Source organism: Macaca fascicularis, chromosome 13 (assembly GCF_037993035.2).
Source record: "Macaca fascicularis isolate 582-1 chromosome 13, T2T-MFA8v1.1".
NCBI classification, from domain to species: domain Eukaryota; kingdom Metazoa; phylum Chordata; class Mammalia; order Primates; family Cercopithecidae; genus Macaca; species Macaca fascicularis.
In genome coordinates, this window is record NC_088387.1 from 97,950,293 (window position 1) to 97,968,884 (window position 18,592).

At 39.4% G+C, this 18,592-nt stretch overlaps 1 protein-coding gene across 11 annotated transcripts in view; it reads left to right on the forward strand.

The window, feature by feature from the left end:
- ITSN2 (intersectin 2) overlaps positions 1–18,592 on the forward strand; it is a 157,499-nt gene that overhangs the window by 51,660 nt on the left and 87,247 nt on the right. For all 11 annotated transcript variants that reach the window (XR_006691761.3, XM_005576435.4, XM_074012224.1 and 8 more), the window contains exons 9-15: positions 4,068–4,131; positions 8,128–8,265; positions 8,980–9,065; positions 10,049–10,311; positions 11,394–11,543; positions 14,724–14,864; positions 16,740–16,827. Coding sequence is in view for 10 of the 11 variants with exons in the window: in XM_005576435.4 (XP_005576492.3) it covers positions 4,068–4,131; positions 8,128–8,265; positions 8,980–9,065; positions 10,049–10,311; positions 11,394–11,543; positions 14,724–14,864; positions 16,740–16,827 (930 nt within the window). In the remaining variant the exon portion in view is untranslated. The remainder of the gene's footprint in view (positions 1–4,067; positions 4,132–8,127; positions 8,266–8,979; positions 9,066–10,048; positions 10,312–11,393; positions 11,544–14,723; positions 14,865–16,739; positions 16,828–18,592) is intronic.

The window sequence follows — 18,592 nt, forward strand, 5'->3', positions numbered from 1 at the left end:
CTAAGTAACATAGAATGGGATATATTAAAGCTGAAGAGTTCAGATGAGGTATCTTATAGGAAGGGAGCATTTAAGCTCCATGAAAAAGTCAGGATTTCGACAGAGATCGAACGTGGGGGCATTTGATGGTGACAAATGAGAAATTAAGAGCAAAAAGTACATGGCCTATTTGGAGAATGAAAAGTAGTCTATGAAATAGGAGTCTAGGGTCAGTAGTTATGCAGAGAGGCAAGGGAACAAGCAGTAAGACTTTTGGAATTGATTGGACAAGCAAATATATACAGTATTTTATTTAAAGATACATAACTATGTGATAACTATTTTTTAAAGCAAGGGAATTATGCATACAAAATTCAGGGTAGTGGTTACCTCTTGTGGAAGCATGGGAATAAGTCAAGGAACACAGATAGATTCAAGGCATTTAGTAATCTAGTTCTTAAGATGGGTGGTAGGTTCACGGGTGACTTATACTTCTTAACTTATATATATACTTTGTATTTTTACATTTATTTCATATTACATATCTAAGATTTTCTGTAATTTTATCAAATTGCATGAAACAAGGTATGCTTTCTTTGACACGCTTTTTTTTACATTTTAATGTCTCTAAAATTAGGATGTGTGCTACAATTAGTGATGTCTTAGCACTGTGTCATAGTTTCATTAGCAGTGCTTTCTTATGCATAAAATAATAGTATGTCTTATAGCCAGTGGAATTTTAGATTCTGTGAAATATGGTATTGAACCATACTGGAGATTAATATAAAGTCATAATTCCTATTCTTTGAAAAAATTAACTTCTTTGTACCCTACATTTTGCATTTAAAAAGTTTATTTTGGCCGAGGGTGGTGGCTCACACCTGTAATCCTAGCACTTTGGGAGGCCAAGGTGGGCAGATCATGAAGTCAAGAGATCAAGACCACCCTGGCCAACATGGTGAAACCCTGTCTCTGCTAAAAATACACAGATTAGCTGGGCATGGTGGCACACATCTGTAGTCCCAGCTACTCTGGAGGCTGAGGCAGGAGAATTGCTTGAACCCAGGAGACAGAGGTTGCAGTGAGCCGAGATGGCGCCGCTGCACTCCAGCCTGGCGACAGAACAAGACTCTGTCTCAAGAAAAAAAAAAAATTCTCTTTGCTAGGCATAGTGGCATGTGCCTGTAGTCCCAGCTACTTGGGAGGCTGTGGCAGGAGGATTGCTTGAGCCCAGGAGTCCAGCCTGGGCAACTTAGTGAGAGCCCATCTCTCTAATAAAAAGAAGTTATTTGTTTTCAGCTGAACGAAAGTTGATGAAAAAGATGCGTACAAAAATGTTCGCAACCTAAGTGTTCATCAACAGAATAGATAAATGACGGTATATTTACGTAACAGAATACTTTAAAACAATAAAACCAAATGAATTGCTGATACATGCAACCACTTGAATGACTTTCATAGGTATTGTATTGAATGAAAGCATCCCAAAAGGACCATACCATTTAACCCATTTATACAAAACTGAAGAACAGGAGACCTAATTAATGGTGATAGAAATCAGAATAATGTGTTTACTATGTGGGGAAGGGACCATGTGCAAACCTTCTGAGTTGCTGGAAACATTCTGCATCTTGATATCGGTGTGTATGTGCATACCTATGTAAAAATTCATTAGGCAGGCCAAGTGCAGTGGCTCACACCTGTAATTCCAACATTTTGGGAGGCTTAGGTGGGCGGATCACTTGAGGTCAGGAGTTTGAGACCAGCCTGGTCAACATGGTGAAACCCCATCGCTACTAAAAATACAAAATTTAGCCAGGCGTGGTGGTGGACGCCTGTAATCCCAGCTACTCTGGAGTCTGAGGCAGGAGAATTGTTTGTGCCTGGCAGGCAGAGGTTGCAGTGAGCTGAGATCACGCCACTGCGCTCCAGCCTGGTTTACAGAGCTAGACTATGTCTCAAAAAAAAAAAAAAGAAAATTCATTAGCATACTTAAGAGTAGTACACTTTGTATAAGTACTGTAAATGTAACAGTATAAACAGAGGTGATTTTGCATTGGGATATGAAGGGCAGTGAATGGGGAGCCAACTGTGGGGAAATGATCCTAATATAACTTCATTAGTATATGCCACATTGTATGAAGGTTGTGTATTGTGGTGTTTTTAGAGAATGTCATTATTATTCTGAGACCTACAAGGGTAAAGCTATGTATCTGTGGGTAAAGACAAGGTGTTCTATAAAAAGAATAGTTGCTGCTGGTGTCCTTAAGCTGAGCATGAGCCCCAAGAATATGAAGATGAGGCTAATCTGGACTTATATGTTTGTTTTTTTCAATAAATGTAGGAGTTGGTGATTTTTTTTTTTTTTTTTTTTTTTGAGACAGAGTCTTGCTCTGTCACCTAGGCTGGAGTGCAGTGGTGCGATCTTGGCTCACTGCAGCCTCTGCTTCCTGGGTTCCAGCGATTCTCCTGCCTCCTACAGGCACACGCCACCATACCCAGCTAATTTTTTTTTTTTAGTAGAGACAGGGTTTCGCCATATTGGCCAGGCTGGTCTCGAACTCCCGACCTCAGGTGATCCGCCCGCCTTGGTCTCCCAAAGTTTTGGGATTACAGACATGAGCCACCGTGCCTGTCCAGTAGTCTGTTTTTTCCTTTTTTTCCTTCTCTTCTTCTCCCCCTAAACATAGTTTTTAAAAATTTGTTTAGATTAAGTCATTGATGTAACTGTTTCCTGAATCACATACTTTCTGGGCACTCTGTTAGGCACAGGAATACAGAGAGGAGGAAGACATGGTTCATACCTTTGAAGAGCCCATAGTATATAGCTCATGTAATCAAGGTGTTTAATTACTTGTTTAAAAGTGCTGTGATTAATGTAGATGAGAAAGTGACTAACTCCAAGGATATAAGAGAGAATGTTTCACAGAAGAAAAGACATTAGAGCCAGATCTTAGAGGATAGACTACAAAGTAAAGAATGGAGGGTCTGGCATTCTAAGCAGAGGATATAGGATATCCAGAGGCTTGGCCGACTAAAAGTGTACGTGTTCCAATGAGCTTTCCTTAGTAAGATACTCTGCTGGCTCTCTATGGCCCTTTGTATTACTCAGACTTTGCCTCATACCTATAAAGCCCTCCATGAATATGATTTTTAACCATTTACATTCCTCCTCCTCCTCTCTTCTGTTTACTCTATTGCCTGATGCTAAGGGATCTTCTTTCAGTCCAAAAGGATCTTTTTTTTTTTTTTGTCCAAAAGCTGAAATAGTTTTGAACCTTTTTTTCAGGTTTAAAATAGCCTTCCATCTCTCTTATTTAGAAGAATCTTCCTTTTAACACAAAGACCTACTCAAATCAATTTCCTAAGTGAAATCTGAGGAGTAATCAGTAGGGCGAGGCTCCGGGTTTAATTTCCAGTGTTTTTATGTGATTTATGTTAAATGTCCAGATTGAAAAAGTAGAATGAAAATGCTTTAAAAGTTATATAACAAAAACATTTAGCTGCATATTGTAATACATGGTTGCTTTGATTATCTAGTCCTATGTTGAAGGCCCAGTGGGACAATAAATCTAGCTGCACTTGGCTGGCTTTCTTGTAGTTGGAGCTGTTGCTGAGAAAGTGTTGGCAGATGTAATCTCTTGTGTGAGAGTTGTTTTGGACAGACCTTGACTCAGACTGAACCCAGAGTGGCGCCTGACTCTTCTGCTACTCACAGCTCAGTCACCTAGGAGTGGGAAGTGCTGCACCTGCTGGGAGTACAAGAGGGCCCACAATCTTGGCCTCTAATACTCTATGTGCCTGATGTCTTGTTCTTTCATGTTAGCCACTTGTGTGTATTATTATCTTGCTGAAAAGACAGGGGAGAGCACTTGATACCACTAATTCTAGATTTGAAATTCCTTGGGGCAGTGACTGTGTTTGATTACTACTGAATGCTTAGCACCTAGCACATGGTAAAAACATTTTGATGTTAAAAGTTCCCAGGATACCCTAGTAGCATTGTTATTTTACAGATACAGCTATTTTGTTGTGCATAACTTGAAAGAGACTAAAGAATTCCTTTGTGATTTTCTCCGCTTAATCAGGTTTTCAAGCTAGAAATGCCCTTCTTCAGTCAAATCTTTCTCAAACTCAGCTAGCTACTATTTGGTAAGTTTGTCCCTTAATTACATTTGATTAACTATGCATTAATTAATTAAACTCTCTCTCCCCTATCATGAGAAAGATACTGTTTCTGTAAAAGTTTGTGACTCAGAGATGCTCTATAAAAACAGCCATTTGAAAGTTAGTATTAAGCTTGGAGGCAAATGTAATTGTGCAGAATGTTGTTGTACCCTTAAGCTACACCACATTTACAAAAAATATTTTCCCCAACAATAGATTAATCTTGGCATACTATAACTTTTTAACTTTATAAACCTTTTAATTGTTTAAAACTTTTTAGGCCAGGCGCGGTGGCTCAAGCCTGTAATCCCAGCACTTTGGGAGGCCGAGACGGGTGGATCACGAGGTCAGGAGATCGAGACCATCCTGGCCAACATGGTGAAACCCCGTCTCTACTAAAAAATACAAAAAACTAGCTGGGAGAGGTGGCGGGCGCCTGTAGTCCCAGCTACTCGGGAGGCTGAGGCAGGAGAATGGCGTAAACCCGGGAGATGGAGCTTGCAGTGAGCTGAGATCCGGCCACTGCACTCCAGCCTGGGCGACAGAGTGAGACTTTGTCTCAAAAAAAAAAAAAAAAAAAAACTTTTTGACTCTTGTAATAACACTTAGCTTAAAACACAAACACATTGTACAGAAAGATATTTATATCCTATTCTTTAAAGCTCTTTTTATTTTTAAAATTTATTTTTAGTTTTTAAACTTTTGTTAAAAACTGATACACAAAGACACCCGTTAGCTTAGGCCTACAGAGGGTCAAGATCATCAGTATCACTGTCTTCTACCTCCACATCTTGTCTCACTGGACAGGGGCAATAACACGCATGGACCCATTGTCCCCTATGATAACAATGCCTTCTGGAATTTATCCTGATGGACCCGCCTGAGGCTGTCTTGCAGTTAACTTTTTTTTCTGTAAGTAGAAGGAGTACACTCTAAAATAACAATAAAAAATGCAGTATATCCTGAGACTTTGCTGAAGTTTCTTATCAGCTTAAGGAGATTTTGGGCTGAGACAATGGGGTTTTCTAAATATACAATCATGTCATCTGCAAACAGGGACAATTTGACTTCTTCTTTTCCTAACTGAATAATGTGCAAAAGTCACAAGCGCTCTTATACACCGGTAACAGACAAACAGAGCCAAATCATGAATGAACTTCCATTCACAATTGCTTCAAAGAGAATGAAATACCTAGGAATCCAGCTTACAAGGGATGTAAAGGACCTCTTCAAGGAGAACTACAAACCACTGCTCAGTGAAATAAAAGAGGATACAAACAAATGGAAGAACATACCATGCTCATGGATAGGAAGAATCAATATCGTGAAAATGGCCATACTGCCCAAGGTAATTTATAGATTCAATGCCATCCCCATCAAGCTACCAATGAGTTTCTTCACAGAATTGGAAAAAACTGCTTTAAAGTTCATATGGAACCAAAAAAGAGCCCGCATCTCCAAGACAATCCTAAGTCAAAAGAACAAAGCTGGAGGCATCACGCTACCTGACTTCAAACTATACTACAAGGCTACAGTAACCAAAACAGCATGGTACTGGTACCAAAACAGAGATATAGACCAATGGAACAGAACAGGGGCCTCAGAAATAACACCACACATCTACAGCCATCTGATCTTTGACAAACTTGAGAAAAACAAGAAATGGGGAAAGGATTCCCTATTTAATAAATGGTGCTGGGAAAATTGGCTAGCCATAAGTAGAAAGCTGAAACTGGATCCTTTCTTTACTCCTTATACGAAAATTAATTCAAGATGGATTAGAGACTTAAATGTTAGACCTAATACCATAAAAACCCTAGAAGAAAACCTAGGTAATACCATTCAGGACATAGGCATGGGCAAGGACTTCATGTCTAAAACACCAAAAGCAACGGCAACAAAAGCCAAAATTGACAAATGGGATCTAATTAAACTGAAGAGCTTCTGCACAGCAAAAGAAACTACCATCAGAGTGAACAGGCAACCTACAGAATGGGAGAAAATTTTTGCAATCTACTCATCTGACAAAGGGCTAATATCCAGAACCTACAAAGAACTCAAACAAATTTACAAGAAAAAAACAACCCCATCAAAAAGTGGGCAAAGGATATGAACAGACATTTCTCAAAAGAAGGCATTCATACAGCCAACAGACACATGAAAAAATGCTCATCATCACTGGCCATCAGAGAAATGCAAATCAAAACCACAATGAGATATCATCTCACACCAGTTAGAATGGCAATCATTAAAAAGTCAGGAAACAACAGGTGCTGGAGAGGATGTGGAGAAATAGGAACACTTTTACACTGTTGGTGGGATTGTAAACTAGTTCAACCATTATGGAAAACAGTATGGCGATTCCTCAAGGATCTAGAACTAGAAGTACCATATGACCCAACCATCCCATTACTGGATATATACCCAAAGGATTATAAATCATGCTGCTATAAAGACACATGCACACATATGTTTATTGCGGCACTATTCACAATAGCAAAGACTTGGAATCAACCCAAATGTCCATCAGTGACAGACTGGATTAAGAAAATGTGGCACATATACACCATGGAATACCATGCAGCCATAAAAAAGGATGAGTTTGTGTCCTTTGGACATGGATGCAGCTGGAAACCATCATTCTCAGCAAACTATTGCAAGAACAGAAAACCAAACACCGCATGTTCTCACTCATAGGTGGGAACTGAACAATGAGATCACTTGGACTCGGGAAGGGGAACATCACACACCGGGGCCTATCATGGGAAGGGGGGAGGGGGAAGGGATTGCATTGGGAGTTATACCTGATGTAAATGACGAGTTGATGGGTGCTGACGAGTTGATGGGTGCAGCACGCCAACATGGCACAAGTATACATATGTAACAAACCTGCACGTTATGCACATGTACCCTAGAACTTAAAGTATAATTTAAAAAAATAACAATAATTTAAAAAAAGATTAAAAAAATATATATATATATAAAAATGCAGTATAGTAAATACATTATCCAGTAGCATATTAATAGGTGTTTATTGTTATTGAGTGTTATGTTCTGTACATAATTGTATATGCTGTACTTTTCTACAGCTGGCAGTGCAGTTTGTTTGTTCACACTAGCATCATCACAAACACATAGGTAATGCATTGCATTATGACAGCTACAATGTCCGCAGGTGATAGGAATTTTTCAACTCCATTATAATCTTATGGGACCACCATTATAAGTGCAGTCCATTGTTCACTGATATGTCATTATGCAGTTCATGACTATATTTTACAAGAAAAACTTGTTTTCTTTGATCTAATCCCTTCTATGGAGAATCAGAGAGTATCTCATTTTTAATATAGGTAAATGTGATTTGGTAGGTGAATTAACCATGGAGTAAGATAAACCACTTTCTCAGAAGGGGTAGGTCTCTTTCTGTTTCAGAGTTTCTTCACTCTCTTTTATGTCATGAAAATCAAGGGTGAAAATTAACTCACTATTGAATGTAAATATGTACATTCAATAGTGAGTTATGTAAATGTATGTATTTACATTTCACTAAAATAAGTGTACCCAGCAGTTTTACCATCATTATCCTTCTTTTAAAAATAAAAAATTGGCCGGGCACGGGTGGCTCACGCCTGTAATCCCAGCACTTTGGGAGGCTGAGGCAGGCGAATCAGAGGTCAGGAGATTGAGACCATCCTGGCTAACATGGTGAAACCCCGTCTCTACTAAAAACACAAAGAATTAGCCGGGTGTGGTGGTGGGCACCTATAGTCCCAGCTACTTGGGAGGCTGAGGCAGGAGAATGGTGTGAACCCAGAAGGCAGAGCTTGCAGTAAGCCGAGACTGCCACTGCACTCCAGCTTGAGCAACAGACCTAGACTCCATCTCAAAAAAATAAAATAAAATAAAATAAAAAATTGAACTTTTGAAGCAATATTTTACTCCGAATAGGCTTTATTAAGTTGTTAATTTTATTTTCTTTAGGACTCTGGCTGACATTGATGGTGATGGACAGCTAAAAGCAGAAGAGTTTATTCTTGCAATGCACCTTACTGACATGGCCAAAGCTGGACAGCCATTACCACTGACTTTACCTCCTGAGCTTGTTCCTCCATCTTTCAGGTGAGTGTGCCTGGAGGTCGAGAGCTGTGGTTTTGATAACTTGGCAGATGTGATTTAGAAGAGAGTTAAATATTTGCACTGCCATTTATTTTAGTATTCAATGAGTAATACTGGAAAAGGGTACATGTTAGAAGTAGGTGTGGGCCAGGCATGGCAGCTTATGCCTGTAATCATAACACTTTGGGAGCTGAGGTGGGAGGATCACATGAGGCCAGGAGTTCAGGACGAGCATAGACAACATAGTGAGACCCCGTCTCTACAAAAATAAAAATAATTAGCCAGATGCGCCTGTAGTCTTAGCTACTCTGGAAGCTGGGGCAGGAGGATCACTAGAGCATAGGAATTAGAGGCTACAGTGAACTGTGATTATGCCACAGCACTCTAGCCTGGGCAGCAGAGCAAGACCCTGCCTCAAAAAAAAGAAAAAAAAAAAGTGTGTTTTCATCATGTTGTGCATAAGGAAGCTAATGACTAAGGAGATAAAGAAAAATTTGCCCAAGAACAAAAATTAGCTGAACCATGATTTGAATCCAGATTTCTCTGTCTTGAATATCCATATACTGCTACATATTGTAATGACATACCAAAGTGTTTTAAATATCTTTAATACTATATTCCCAATATCAAATTGCTGTAATCACTGGTAGTCTGTGTTATCTAGTCTGAAAATGTCCAGACTGCACGATGCTAACTTTGTTGTTTGATTTTTTTTAGAGGAGGAAAGCAAATTGATTCCATTAATGGAACTCTGCCTTCATATCAGAAAATACAAGAAGAGGAACCTCAGAAGAAATTACCAGGTATCATTGAGTGTCAAAGTTGTATATTTATACTGAATTCTTTTAAATTCTACCTTTACATGTAACTGAATATTTAGAATGTTTATATTTTTAATATTTTATGTGCTATATGAGAAAAAACTTTGATAGATGGGATGTATTTTGATATTGATAAAATTAAGATGGTCAAAATGAAAAGAGTATGAAGAAGAGACAATTATATGTATTTGACAGGATTATAGACATCGGAGTTAAAGTATTTCTCCTACTTTAGCCTGAGTTATTAGAGCAAACTTTGTAATGAAATCTTTACCTTTAAAAACATTTAAATTTTGGTTGAAATAATACATTTGTAGCTGTTTTAATATATTAGGATGCTAATGACATCAAAACAAATGTATAACCACACAGCTTTGATTGTCCTTGAAGAAGAGAAAAAAGTCGAAAAAGTTTTTTTTTTTTCCCTGAGACGGAGTTTCTCTCGTTACCCAGGCTGGAGTGCGCAATCCCGGTTCACTGCAACCTCTGCCTCCCGGGCTCAAGCAATTCTCCAGTCTCAGCCTCCTGAGTAGCTGGGATTTCAGGTGCCCACCACTATGTCTGACTAATTTTTGGTATTTTTAGTAGAGACGGGGTTTCACCATGTTGGCCAGGCTGGTCTTGAACTCCTGACCTTAGGTGATTACCCGCCTTGGCCTCCCAAAGTGTTGGGATCACAGGCGTGAGCCACCACGCCCGGCCAAAAAGTATTTTTATTGGCAAGTTTATAAAAATTATTTCTCTCTTGAATGGATTCAAAGTTAAAAATTTTATTTTCTAAAATTGAATATCCTTGAAGAAAGTAGATATTTTTCCACTTAGATATGAGTTAAAATTATCCTCAGGGGAAGTATTCAAATACTAATAGCACTCAAATGATCACAAGGCGTAAGTATTGTAGAAACTAGATTATAGGTTCTGTAGGCTGTTCATGTGTGCGGATGCTGATGGCATACCCTGTTCAGTTACTTTTGAGGACAAACGGAAAGCCAACTATGAGCGAGGGAACATGGAGCTGGAGAAGCGACGCCAAGCCTTGATGGAGCAGCAACAGAGGGAGGCAGAACGTAAAGCCCAGAAAGAAAAGGAAGAGTGGGAACGAAAACAGAGAGAATTACAAGAACAAGAATGGAAGAAACAACTTGAATTAGAAAAACGCTTGGAGAAGCAACGGGAATTGGAGAGGCAACGAGAGGAAGAAAGGAGAAAAGAGATAGAAAGACGAGAGGTTATTTTTAAATTTTTTATTTCTTAAGAAAATCATTACATTTAATAAGTGACTGTATTTTATTTGATTAAAAAATGCTTATTTTTGAATTTTTGTTTTGCCTTTTGCTCTGCATCATTTCGTTCTCATCCTGTACAAATCTGATCCTTCCTTCCCTTGAGGAGGGAAAGAGGCTTCTTGCTTATAAGGAGTTTTCAGAACTGGTAAGTGGTAGAGAAAGCATCCTCTGCATGTGATATCTCAATGAAAGGAGGATTGACTGCAGAGCTAAGTTGAGTGAGGAGCTAAGGTTAGTTAGCCAGCTGAGCAAGTCATTAGACTAAAGCAAGTTTAAGATCCAGATTAAGAGTCCAAGGAATTGGAGAGGCAGAAAGATGAGAGTGGGGCATTGAAAGTCTCTCTAGAGAGGAATCGAGAGGATGGGCTTACACAGGCCTTTGGGATAGTGTTGCTGGGAAAGAAGGGTCCTTAGGAGGACTGGCTGTGTTTTAAAGGGCCAGGGATGAATCACAGAAAGTTATTGCGCACTGAAATAATATAAATAGAATTTTTTCCCCCAGATACCAGAATAGAGGGGAGATTATTCCTGTTAACATTTATATTTATGAAGTCATTCTGTAACTTATTAAGAGAAAAATGACTGTAACAAAAGGGTGGTCTTCCAACCTGGGCAACATGGTGAAACCCTGTCTCTACAAAAAGTACAAAAATTAGCCAGGCGTGGTGGCATGTGGCTGTAATCCCAGCTACTTCGGGGACTGAGGCAGGAGAATCGCTTGAGCCCAGGCAGTAGATGTTGCAGTGAGCCAAGGTGGTGCCACTGCATTCCAGCCTGGGTGACAGAGCGAGATGCTGTCTGGGGGGAAAAAAAAAAAGATCTCTTGAAGAAATCAGAAAATATGATAGATGAAGCCACTTTTTTGGAAGTCTTTAGACCCATTAATAAAACTAGATTTGCCTAGCTACCCTTAGCCACTATAGCCACTAAGTGCTAAACTCTGCCTAACTTCTATTGTCTTCCCAGTTTTTGAATCATGCAAAATTTTTAATTTAAAAATTAAGTTTAATTCCTTTTTTTTCAGGCAGCAAAACAGGAACTTGAACGACAACGTCGCTTAGAATGGGAGAGAATTCGGCGACAGGAGCTTCTCAATCAAAAGAATAGAGAACAAGAAGAAATTGTCAGGTTAAACTCTAAAAAGAAGAGTCTGCATCTTGAGTTGGAAGCACTGGTATGGCTGAAGTTTAAGTGAAATCTATCTGAATGATGCCAGAGCTACCTGTTGAAAAATGTAATTGTGGGCCAGGCGCAGTGGCTCACACCTGTAATCCTAGCACTTTGGGAGGCCAAGGCGAGTGGATCAACTGGGGTCAGGAGTTTGAAACCAGCCTGGTCAACATGATGAAACTCCATCTCTACTAAAAAAAAAAAAAAAAAAGATACAAAAAAATTAGGCGGACATGGGCCAGGCGTGGTGGCTCACTGTAATCCCAACATTTTGGGAGACTGAGGCAGGCAGATCACAAGGTCAGGTGTTCGAGACTAGCCTGATCAATATAGTAAAACCCCGTCTCTACTAAAAATACAAAAATTAGCCAGGAGTGGTGGTGTGTGCCTGTATTCCCAGCTGCTCGGGACACTGAGGCAGAAGGACCACTGGAACCTGGGAGGTGGAGGCTGTGGTGAGCCGAGATCGCGCCACTGCACTTGAGCCTGGGCAACAGAGTGAGACTCCATCTCAAACAAACAAACAAACAAAAATTAGCCAGCTGTGGTGGGTGGTTGCAGGTGCCTGTAATCCTAGCTACTTGGGAGGCTGAGGCAGGAGAATCACTTGAACCCAGGAGGTGGAGGTTGTAGTGAGCCAAGATCACGCCACTGCACTCCAGCCTGGGTGACAGAGTGAGATGCCATCAAAAAAAAAAAAAAAAAAAGAAAAATGTAATTGTGTTTTAAAATCTCTCATGAATTAGTTATGTCTTAATGTCATTAGTCACATTTTCATATAAACAAACTGTACAATATGGTTTACTGAGAAAAGGATAATGACTCAGAATGCTGAGAATTATGTTGTAGCGTCAGTTCAGACACTGATGAACCATGTACTCCTGGGCAAGACATTTCCTTTCTCTGTGCCTCACTTTTCCCTTGCATGAAATCAAGAGTTGTGTTAGTTGAGTGATTTTCGGTTTTCAGATTGGTCTCTGTAAGATGGTCTGAGGAGGACCAAGCAGAGGCAGGAGAGGGGAAGCTTGGGCAGCAGAACAGTGATCTCTCCCCAACTCTTTCCACACTTCACAACAGAGAAACTTGACATTTATGTGCTTTATTTTTCTTGGTGTTTCACTCAAGATTTGCTTGGGGAAAAAAAGATTCTACTAATAAAAAGACAACAGATTTGAAACTGCTGACTTAAATGATCTCTTACAATTCCAGTTCTGCAGGATTGTAGTTCTTAGCTAATATTGGCCACTAAGCAGTTTTTACAAATCAGATGTTAGAGGGTCAAGTTGTTAAAAGACTTTGTTTGAAATGCGTGGTGAGAAGATATAAAAGATCTGGCACTATTCTGCCACAACCCTGGAATCCCATGAGCCTACCTTGATCATATAGTAGGGTTTTGCAAAAATGCATACCTAGTCGTGTAGTAGAGCCAGATTTAGATCTTGTGTGATTATAACATTTTATTTGGTTGATGACTTGAATTACATTAAAAATTACTTTTTAAATCATCACAATATCTTTAGTCAGAGATATTCTATGCCTTCAAATGGATAGACATACATACCACAAGTATTAATCATGCCAGAGTACTACAAAACAATTGTAAAAAACTTTTAACTTCTTTGCACTATTTTAATATGTATGTATCATCTTGACTATATATAATGGGAAGAGACCTTAAGATGGATTGTTTTTCCCTCAAGAATTGCTGCATCACACGAAGCACAGTAACAGGTGAATGTGCAGAATCTGGAAAGGTCCAGAGAGCCTATACGTATCCCATGTTGAGGATAAGAATGTGAGCTCCAGCATAGATACACATATTCCTTTCAGTGTATGTATTTCAAATATGAAACATACTCTTCAGTAAAACTTTTCATCAGTGATTTTTAACCAGGGATGTCATTTCCCCTCACTCCACTCTGTTAGTTTGGTAGGGCTGCTGTAATAAAATACGGCAGGCTAGGTGGCTTAAACAACAGAAATTAATTTTTTTTTTTTTTTTTTTGAGACTGAGTCTGGCTCTGTCGCCCAGGCTGGAGTGCAGTGGCCGGATCTCAGCTCACTGCAAGCTCCGCCTCCCGGGTTTAGGCCATTCTCCTGCCTCAGCCTCCGGAGTAGCTGGGACCACAGGCGCCCGCCACCTCACCCGGCTAGTTTTTTGTATTTTTTAGTAGAGATGGGGTTTCACCGTGTTAGCCAGGATGGTCTCGATCTCCTGACCTTGTGATCCGCCCGTCTCAGCCTCCCAAAGTGCTGGGATTACAGGCTTGAGCCACCGCGCCCGGCACAACAGAAATTAATTTTTTCACAGCTCCTAAGATCTAAGACCAAGGTATCCATAGGCTTAGTTTCTTGCGAGGCCTCTTTTGGTGGCTTGCAGGTGGCCATCGTTCGTTGTGTCCTTATATGGTCTTTTCTCTGAGCGTGTTTATCTCTGATGCCTTTTGTGTTCAGATTTCCACCTCTAATAAGGACACCAGTTAGACTGAATTAGGGTCCACCCGTATGACTTTGTTTAACCTTAATCACCTCTTTAAAGGCCCTGTCTCCAAATATTGTCACATTCTGAGGTACTGAGGCTTGGGACTTTAACATATGAATTTTGGGGGACACAGTTCAGCCCATAACCCCCCATGTCACCCTTCTTCTTAGGTCCTATTGAGAATCTCTGCTGTTTGGTTTGATTTCTTTGCAGAAGAAAAGGAAAAAAGAAGAATATTAGTATAGAACAGAACTGTTGCCAAAACGTTCCTCCTGGGCACTGTTTCATTAGAGGAAATTAGATGGCAATATTTAGGGTAGAAATAGAGGTTCAGAGAAGGTAATGCTGAACATCACATGCAAACATTTATTCCTCCTCATCATTCTTTGAGAGTGTCTCTGATATTAATATTGTTAATTAATATTGTCTAATGCTGAATTCAGAAAAAAATTCAATGTGTTATGTTTCTGCTTTCCCATACTAACATATGGGCTCTTGCACTCTGACAATATGTTTCCCACTAATAACTTGAGTTAACAGACACAACTCTGAAACACATTCCACTTGGTTTTAGGCATTTGTTTCAGGATGAATATGAATGTAACTGACATTTTAAAGTTTAACTAAAAATATTATTCTCCTTGTAGAAACATTTTCTATTAGCATTTTATGTTACTATATATTTATATGATCTTCCTATAGAATGGCAAACATCAGCAGATCTCAGGCAGACTTCAGGATGTCCGACTCAAAAAGCAAACTCAAAAGACCGAGCTGGAAGTTCTGGATAAGCAGTGTGACTTGGAAATTATGGAAATCAAGCAACTTCAACAGGAACTTCAGGTAAGCCCTTCGCTGCTAAATTGTTCTTAAACATGTACAATTAATAGGTCTTCTGGGCTGAGCATGGCTGTAATCCTAGCACTTTGGGAGGCTGAGGCGAGCGGATCCCTTGAGGTCAGGAGTTCGAGACCAGCCTGGTCAACAGGGCGAAATCCCGTCTCTACTAAAAATACAAAAAAATTAGCTGGGTGTGGTGGCGCATGCCTGTAATCCCAGCTACTCCGGAGACTGAGGCAGGAGAATTGCTTGAATCCAGGAGGCACAGGTTGCAGTGAACCAAGATCGCACCACTGTACTCCAGCATGGGTGATAGAGCGAGAATCCATCTCAAAAAACAAAACAGTTCTTCCAATAGAGTTTTGTTTTGGGGGTCAATAACCTTTGAGTCTTTAATAGACTTGTGATCTAAATACACACAATCCTGTATACAATATCGGGAAGTCCATAGACCTACTAAAACTAAAACTCTGCTACACATCTGGTTAAGTTTTGCTTAATATATATACATAAGTGGACATTTACCACTTTGAGTTTTAACTCTTTAACAATGTTTATGCATTCTTAATTCATTACTTTTGCTATAACAAAAGACGTTAGACTGGGTAATTTATGAGCCACAGAAATTTATTAATCATAGTTCTAGAGACTGAGAAGTCCAAGATCAAGGTGTTGGCAGATTCAGTGTGGGATGAGGGCTTGCTGTCTCCTTTAAAACTAATGCCTTCTTGCTGAATCTTCACATGCAGAAAGGGTAAGGCAGTTCCTTCTACTTCTTTTATAAGGACAGTCATCTCATTCATGAGTGTGGAGCCTCCTAAAGCCCTACTTAATAGTACTGCATTGGGAGTTAGGTTCCAACATATGAATGTTGGGGACATACCAACATTCAGACCATGACATACATTAAAATAAGGTTATTGCTACTAATTTCAGAAAATTTTGACTTTAAGTTATTCTTTTTAAAATTATGATGAGAACTTGAATGTGTCCCTTGGGGTCCTGGTAATTCTCTTCTTTACTTGTGCAGTAGGTTCTGGTTCAATAATTACTATTTGCAGAATGGGGCTGGGGAAGCCTTCTGCATCTCTAGAGTTCTCTTATCCAATTTCTCTTACTGCATGAATTGGCAATTAATCAGTCTTTTTGCTTTGTTACAGGAGAGATAAAAGCCAAAAACATTTTCTATCTGATTTAAACCTGCTTTCCTAGTTTTTAGTCCCTCTTTTTTTTTTTTTTTTTCCTCTGTCACCCAGGCTGGAATGCAGTGGCATGATCTTAGCTCACTGCAACTTCTGCCTCCCAGCCTCAAGCAATTCTCCTGCCTCAGCCTTCTGAGTAGCTGGGATTACAGGCACCCATCACCACGCCTGGCTGATTTTTGTATTTTTAGTGGAGATGGGGTTTCACCATGTTGATCACGCTGATCTTGAACTCCTCAAGTGATCCACCTGCCTTGGCCTCCTAAAGTGCTGAGATTACAGGCATGAGCCACCGCACCCGGCACCTGGCGTTTAGTCCCTCTTTGATATACACATATTCATCCTGGAGTGTCATGGCATGCTTACACACACCATCTAGCTCCGCTCTGCTGTCATTCATCAATAATCTGAAAATTGCAGGCTTCTAGACACCCCATTTACAAAGACTTTCTTCACTGCCTTTTAATTTCAGCCAGTCACTCAAAATTGATTTTGGCTTAAATATTTCTTGGCATAATTTCATTCTAGTTGCTTCATAAGTTGTAAGCAGTTTACAACTATGTATTATTTCTAAAGTAAGTTTCAAAGATGAGTAAATCCTGTTTTAAAGTTTTCAGAAAAACTGTTGGACAATATTGTAACATTTTAATCTGGTACTCTTTTTTCTTTTTATAAGGAGTATCAGAATAAGCTTATCTATCTGGTACCTGAGAAGCAATTATTAAATGAAAGAATTAAAAACATGCAGTTCAGTAACACACCTGGTAAGTCTCTAAGGTTTGTCTGATTACTTGTATCCTTTTCTGAATATGTCAGTAACCTTGTTACTTTTTTAAAATTAAAAAAAGTATTCTGTTATAAATAACACTTTTTGCCTGTAAGTTTAAAAATGTGAAAAACATTATCCCAGATGTTAGAGCATTTTTAGTGATAAAAAGTAGATAAAAATAAAATAGTAATGATTGTGGTATGACTTCATATCTTGATGATATTTTTATTTATATAATTGAAATATCAAAGAAAGTATTAGACTATAAGATCTAAATTTGGCTCTAACACAAGACTACATGTGCATTTTGAAAAGTCCTGCACTGATTTTAAAGACCTGTTCAGGAGGAGGCTTTACGGTGGGGCCGCACCTGGAATTCTAGGGTGTTAGCATGCAGCAGTCATAGGCTTAAGCAGTATGGTATGCCCTGCCCAGACCCTTTGTATTATCTAACTCTGTGCTTCATACAAAGAATTTTACCATCTTGGCCCTCTGACACCAGTGGAACTAAACATTCCAGGATAATTTATGGGATTGTGACTTTTTTTGTTTTTGCTCAGGTCCCAATGAGAAAACTGAAAAAAATTCTCTGTATTGGATACCATACCAATAAAAGTGTAGCAGAAACAAGGTTTCTTTAAAGAAAAGCAAATCTGCAGATGTTGTGTTACAACTGACTAAAGTATCCTAAATGTCACTCATTAAGTCTCTATCATGTCAGTTATTCCATTGTAGGTCTCTTTATTATACTTTTGGCTGTTTACGAAGTTCGGTAAATTGTATCCCCTTCTTTGCCCAAGTTCTGAACAAATTAAGAAATAAGGCAAAGGAACAAGACAAATGAGAGACCAAATCACTATCTCATTATTGATGAAGCTGATTTTAGGCAGCATGGTTTATCTGTGGGTGGTATAGTTGTACCTATAAAACACTGAATTCATGAACAAAGTAGAATGCAGGTTTCCTGTGGGCAGTTAAGTCTCTAGAGAGCGAGGGCTAGGAGGAGTCTAGGCTGTACATTCCTAAGTCCTTATCTTGAGCTCACCATTTAGTGAAAGGAAGGAAAGAAGCTGGGATTGTTGGGCTAGTGCAGGGTCCTTCATGTGGAAGAAGTATCAGAAATAAAGTTCACTCTCGTGAACTATTTTTATTGTGTCTCCCGCCTTCCACTGATGTGGTCTGTCCATGTCCCTGCTCAGACAATGTTCCTTATACTTGATTCTTTTCTGTTCAAAGTATATCAGCCCCTACCTCACCCCTACACAGGCATTCCAGAGGCAGGGCCAGCCAACCCACCTGATCTGCACAGTGGCAGAAATATATCTTTATTATTGTCATTGTTGTCGTTGTTCCTATTTGAATTGTGAATAAAATATAGAATATCTCTTATTGAGGACGTGATGGGGCTGTTCTTTCTCTGTGAAATGTAATCCAGTGCAACTGTTACCTATTTATTTAGCCATAGTCCAATTTAAAATAGGAAGCTTTTGTTTGGGATTTGAAAAGTACCCTGTATCCCTTAGATTCCTTTCCCTATAACAGTTGCCATTTAAGATTACCAGCCACGTGCCAAGCACTGTGTCAGTTTTGATGCATTCTTTCCTTTAATCTTTACAATAACTCTGTGGTATAGTTATTATTCCCATTGTGCAGCTCAGGAAAACTGAGGTTCAGGAGATTAAGTAGTTACCCAGGATGATGCAATCATAGTAGTCAAATTCATGTCTGACTGTAAAGCCCACTGTACTACCATGTTCTTT